We start from the raw sequence: 6,000 nt of genomic DNA on the forward strand, positions 1-6,000 counted from the left end.
CTGGGTTTCTGAATATAAAAAAAGTAGTGCCATTCTTTCAATGACTCCTCCCAAACGTGCCTTGTCAGACAGTAGATTTTATTCCAGGGAGACTGTGGGACCTTAGGAACCACGGGAATTTCTGAGGATAACTGGGGAAGCTCGCTGGCCCTCCTCCTAAACAGCAGCGTGGAATTTTGAATGGGACCCTCCACCTCTCTTGCTTTCTAGGTGTAGTAAAGTTGATCACTGCTCTCTTTTAAACTTTTAGGTAGGGTTTATGAGGCCTGCACATTGACCTCTCTTTTGGCACCATGTGATGCCTCCCAGGGTGCAGGGATGCAGTTCCAGCCTGTCCGGAGGTGTCCAGCTTCTCTGCTGCCCTCCACGCTGACCCAGCAGCCATCCCCTTCTTCCAGGGTTTGTTTGGTGTGGCAAAAGCCCTTCCCCTTCCCCTCCTGCTACCCAGGACCAGAATGGGGTTTAGATGGCAAAACACATCTCCCCGGGAAGCTTACAAATCCCTGAGGGTCAGGAAACAACCACATCTCGGTTTTTATCGGGATCTGTCATGGCTCCAGGTTTTGGGCAGCAACATGAGAAAAATACTCGATACTGTTCCCCTAAAATGAGGAGAACACTCCTGTGGGAGATGTGTGCCTATCACATCCATGGACAGTTGTCTGCTGGAGACCAGGTTGAAACCCTTGGATGACCTCTAAGCGCTCCAATAATTGTTTTGGAAAGCTAGAGTGTGTCATCTTCCCAGATCCCTGGCTTGAGGAGCTGGAGATTTCTTCAGTGGCAGATAAGGAGTTTATCAAGCTTGGTGTCTAACAGCCAGAATGGTCAGCAAGTGTTCAACCACCTCTTTCTTTGTGGATTCCTCTGTCAGAAAACACTCACTTGCTGAAACTAAAATCTTCTTCTAAGAATTTGCTAGTCCAAAGAAAGGTCTAACCAGGAAAGGCTTCCCAAGGAGGGAGCTGCTGGGTAGGGGAGTGAGAGGGAATCACTGAATTGAACAAACAGCTCAGCTGAAATGCAGCATAACCCACGTTGTGTCCTTGCTCCATCCTGCTCATGGAGGCACACAAAAATCCCCTAATCCAGCCACATTCTCTGGCTGCTGGTTTTTAGGCCAACATGCCAGTGGGGACAGGAGTCAGCTGCTGCTGAGAACCTGCAACCAGCCCCAAATGTAACAAAGCCTGGTCCTTTCCAGGTCTGCTGGGATCAACATCAACACTTGAGCTATGACTTCATAGATCAGAACAAATTTTTCTGATAGGACAAAGGGTGATGGTTTAAAACTGAGGGAGGGTCAATTTAGATGAGATAAAACCCTCAATTTTTTTACAGTGAGGCCTTGGCACAGGCTGCCCAGAGAAGCTGATCCCTGGAAGTGTCCAAGGCCAGGTTGTTGCAGAGATTATCCTCGTTATTCCCTGTGCTTTTTGCCCATCTGGAAGAACAGAGTGGTGCCCCAGATATTTTTGTTCTTACTGACTCCTAGGCCAGAGGCACAATTGTCAGCATGTGAGGAAGGCAGGTGTGAATGAGCAATCCTTCAAAAGCACCTCTCCTCTTCCTTTCTTTCTTCCAGAGTCTCCTGAAGTCGGGCCCTCAGTCGTGGTGCACACGACTGTGACCTTTGGCAGCGAGCACCTGGACTCAGAGCCTGCAGAGGTGCAGCAGATCATCCTCAGCCACCTGCAGAGGATTGTGCCCTCCCTGCCCAAACCAAGCAGCATCAAGTGCCAGAGGTGGAGATACTCCCAGGTACTCCCTGGTGGGACCAGTCAGCTGGGAGATCCTGCTGGGCTGCATTTTCCATCCTCAGGGAGCAAGAGGAAAGGGGATGGTTGCTCAATATCCGTAACACACTCCTCCAGGTAGCCATGAGCAGCAACCAGGGCTGGCCAGCAAAAGCCAGGTCATTTTTAGCTATTTTTTAACATGGCCTGGCTCATCAGTGAGTTATGCAGCTCTTCTGGGAAGCAGGGCTAGGAGTAGTGTACAGGAAGGAAGTAAATCCCACGTAATTCGGTGGGATTTTCACTGGTATTTAAAAAATCATGACTCAGTGCGTCCCTCGGCATCCAAAAGTATTATTAGCGAAATTCCCACCCTGCCACAGAAGAGCAGAAGTACAGATGTACTAATTGTTGTTATTTGATTTGGCCCTGCTCAATTTAACAGAATGTTATGCGAAAAGTATTTTAAAGTAAACTACCTAAGGGTAATAATAGCAAAATGTGTATATTTTGCAGTCTTCTTTTAAAAATCCAAGGAAATGGTTGGTGATTTCCTAAAGTATTGGAGAGTATCTCCTTGTTTACCCAAAGCCTCTCAAGTTAATTTACATTGGTGAATTTGAACGTGGAGGTTGATGCAAAATATTTACTTTTAAAGCATTCCCCTAAAAATGTTTCCTTTTTGAAGTTGCTGTGGATGGCTGTTGTGGAGTCTTCTCATACCCCTTGATCTGCATCCAATTTGGGAACCTGGTCTCGTTAGCACAAAGTTTATTTTTCTGCAAGCAAAGTATTGGTGGATTGCAAAAGCAACCTTAGCAAGGGTCTTAATACTTATAAAAAACCCATCCAAATCGTGGTATGTTCTCTAAGTTCCCCTTTATCAGTTCAGGGTTTTTTTTGGGGGGAAACAGGTGTCACTGTTAAGGTTCCCTGGTTGTGACATCTGGTCTTTTCTCCTGCCTTACCTGCTGCGAGCTGCTGGTGCTCACGAGAGCAGGGGGGAGAAGAGTTGGATTCAGCTCTGGAAGGGATTCCCAAACCCCATCCAGCTCCTGCTTCTGTTGCTGCTGCCAGCCAGGGCTCTGAGTCCAGCAGCTGCTGGTGCCACAGGAGGAATTATCACCAGCCTGTAATTTGGGGGATGAATGTCAATATGTCTTAGGTTGCAAGTAAGACCGTGTAGGTCAGACCCGTTATCTCCATAAAGAGATCTCTAATGCCACCCTATAAAATAATCACTGCCTAAATGAAATATCTGGGGCAGAGCTTCCCCCTTTCTCCTAAAGCTCTCTTTACTTTCAATTATAATAAGCTGTAGCCACAGAGGCCAGGGGAACTGATAAGATGGGTGCCTGTTTCCCCTGACTCTTTTAGTTGGGATTTATCCTACTTGTTAATTAAATCCGGCTGTAACATCCTTCACATGGCCAAACACAATCCTGGGATTAAAATGCAGACATTACAATTATCCATGGCAGATGAGGGATTAGGACTTCCAAAATTCTACTGACACTACTTAGCAGCACAGCTGCAGTTCTGGATCCCCTTGCTCTAATTATGCTGAAGGCACCATTAGCATTCAGAGCCAGCAGCTTCCCAACCCACCCTGTGTCTTTGGCAGAGCCACTTTATATGGAATTGCTGGGGCTGGAAAGCACCTCCAAGGTCATCAACCTTTGATCAGATACCAGGAGGGGTAGGAGCTGTTTGGTACAGCCAGCATCAAATAAACACTGCGTAGCCAAGAAGAAAGGACACTCAAAAAAGACTTTTTTTGCCAAGTCTTTTGGCATTGTTTGTACTCAGCTGTATCTGTGAGAAAAATTCAGTAATAAATTAAGTACTGACTTAAAACTGGTCTGAGGGAGAACCTCTGGATTTGCCATACCTGAATAGACTCCTCTGTTAAGCTGAATAAAGGGTAAGGGGTTACAACTGGTTATTTCAGCAAGGTTCCTCCTTTGGAGAGATGCTAACACCCAGTAGCAGAGAATGCAGCCAGCAACATAAATGTGGATTTTGCAGCTCATCCACACATGGCATGACAGAGAATGGCTTGGCAGTGGCCAGCTGAGGGTACATTTGAATCAGTGGAAAAATCCCTTGGATTTAGCAAGGTTCCTTGGAAGGAATGACAGTCCCACAGGGGTTACAGCAATGGTTTACTGGGTGGAAATCCACGGAATGATCAAAAGAAAATGGTAGAAGTATCATGCTTTAGCAGGTTGGTCAGCAGCAGGAATTTCTCCATGGAAAGGCTGCTCAGGCCTTGGCAGGGCTGCCCAGGGAGCTTTGGAGTGCCCATCCCTGGAGGTGTCCCAGGAAGGGCTGGAGGTGGCACTCAGTGCTCTGGGCTGGGGACAAGGTGGGCACTGGGCACAGCTGGGACTCCGTGGGCTGGCAGGGATTTTCCAGCCTCAGATCCTGGGATTTTATGATCCAGAGACAGGAGGTTCCCTTTCCTGTGTTGAAGCCATTTGCAAGCCCCTCTTCGTCAGACGAGTAATTTCTGCTGAGATGGGCTGACAATAAAAGAGAACAGGCTGTAAAGTTTCTAAATTTCCACACACAATCAAGTTTTACTCTAATTATTCATCTCCCAGAAGTATTTTGCTGTGGTACTTTGATGGTTAATGTTTGGATCTACCTTTTGGAGTGGGAGGCCAGGCTGGAAAGGGCTTGGAGCAGCCTGGGACAGTGGAAGGTCCCTGCCCATGGCAGAGGGTGGGAAGAGATGATTTTGAAGGTCCCTTCCAACCCAAACCACCCTGTGGTTCTGTGATGTGCTTCTCAGGAACTCAGATCTCTCTGGTGTGAAATTCAGGTAAATAAAATACTTTCTCTTTCCACTCCCTTTATGTTTCTCATTTTCAGGTCACAAGAGCTGTGGCCAATTGTCCAGGACAGATGATTCTTCACACTCAGCCTCTCCTGATCTGTGGGGGTGATGGATTCACTCGTTCCAACTTCGATGGCTGCATAGAGTCTGCCGTGAGCCTTGCAGAGGCTGTGAAACCTCATTTACAGCAATTCCAAAGTCAGGCTGCTAAACTTCCTCTAGATTTGTTATGATTTTTGCTGTGATGGATCGAATTTGAGTTTAACATCAACGTCCTCTTGCAAAAAACAAATAAAGGAAGATGTATCCGTGCGGTGGAATAATTATTGTGATGGAGTTAATTTGAATTTTCCAGGATCTGTGCTGAGAGTTACTTTGATTGGGGTAAGACTTTCCCTGGCTCTAGGCAGAAGCACAGAGCTCCAGCACTCTTGCCAGGTCTCCTGATACTTTTACAGCCCATGAAAATGATGTCAAGGAGAAGAACCTGACTTGAAGCAGCACAAAAATCAATGAAGCTGCAGAGTTTATTCCTTGGAAACTTCTTATTTACTCCTTGTCTGAGGGACAGGTCACAGGGAATGGCTTCCCAGTGCCAGAGGGCAGGGCTGGATGGAATATTGGGAATTAGGAATTGTTCCCTGGCAGGGTGGGCAGGCCCTGGCACAGGGTGCCCAGAGCAGCTGGGGCTGCCCCTGGATCCCTGGCAGTGCCCAAGGCCAGGCTGGACAGGGCTTGGAGCAGCCTGGGACAGTGGAAGGTGTCCCTGCCATGGCAGGGGTGGCATGGATAGGTTCAGAAATTACTCAGAAATTAACCAATAAATAATTTATTTATTCTAAATTGGATTTTAACTTTCCCTTCCTCTTAAATCATGTGTCAAAAGTCTAGTACCTCTCTATCACAGCACTGAAATAACAAAACATAGAAATTTAAAACTTTAGCCTCTGTTTTTCTTTTTTTCCCCCTGATTTCACCCAAACCTGACATCCTGCTGCCTTTGGCCATTTCTAGTGGAGTATTTTAAGTGACACAAAGAATTTAAGACCTGTTAATTTTAAGAGTAGACAGAAAACTGGACGTGAGGCATCTTTGGCTCAATGGTTGTTCTCTGAAGGGCTGTGATGCTCTTTCAGGGGCTTTGTCTCAGTAGCAGCCTCTGACACCAGCAGTGACAGACCAGTGCAGATGTCTCTGGCTTGTCCTTCCAGCAATCTCTCAGCTTTGGTCACCCTGATGCCTCAAAGTACCCAAATCACAGATTCAGAGATGGTTTTTGGGTCATCTGATTTTCATTTTGGACCTCTTTCGAATCCCAGTGAGTATCAAATTACTCCTTCCTCATATCCCAGAATGACTGAGGCTGGCAAATCCCTGCCAGCCCATGGAGTCCCAGCTGTGCCCAGTGCCCACCTTGTCCCC

General features: G+C 46.9%; 1 protein-coding gene across 4 annotated transcripts in view; it reads left to right on the forward strand.

Annotated features, from left to right (window-relative positions):
• Positions 1 to 4,890, forward strand: part of RNLS (renalase, FAD dependent amine oxidase) — a 52,475-nt gene extending 47,585 nt beyond the window's left edge. For all 4 annotated transcript variants that reach the window (XM_085583968.1, XM_085583969.1, XM_021537084.4 and 1 more), the window contains 2 exons: positions 1,586 to 1,761; positions 4,614 to 4,890. In XM_085583968.1, the coding sequence (XP_085440094.1) occupies positions 1,586 to 1,761; positions 4,614 to 4,811 (374 nt within the window). In that variant the 3' untranslated portion in view covers positions 4,812 to 4,890. The remainder of the gene's footprint in view (positions 1 to 1,585; positions 1,762 to 4,613) is intronic.
• The last annotated feature ends 1,110 nt before the right edge of the window (positions 4,891 to 6,000 follow it).

Source organism: Lonchura striata, chromosome 6 (genome assembly GCF_050655825.1).
Source record: "Lonchura striata isolate lonStrDom1 chromosome 6, ASM5065582v1, whole genome shotgun sequence".
Lineage (NCBI taxonomy): Eukaryota > Metazoa > Chordata > Aves > Passeriformes > Estrildidae > Lonchura > Lonchura striata.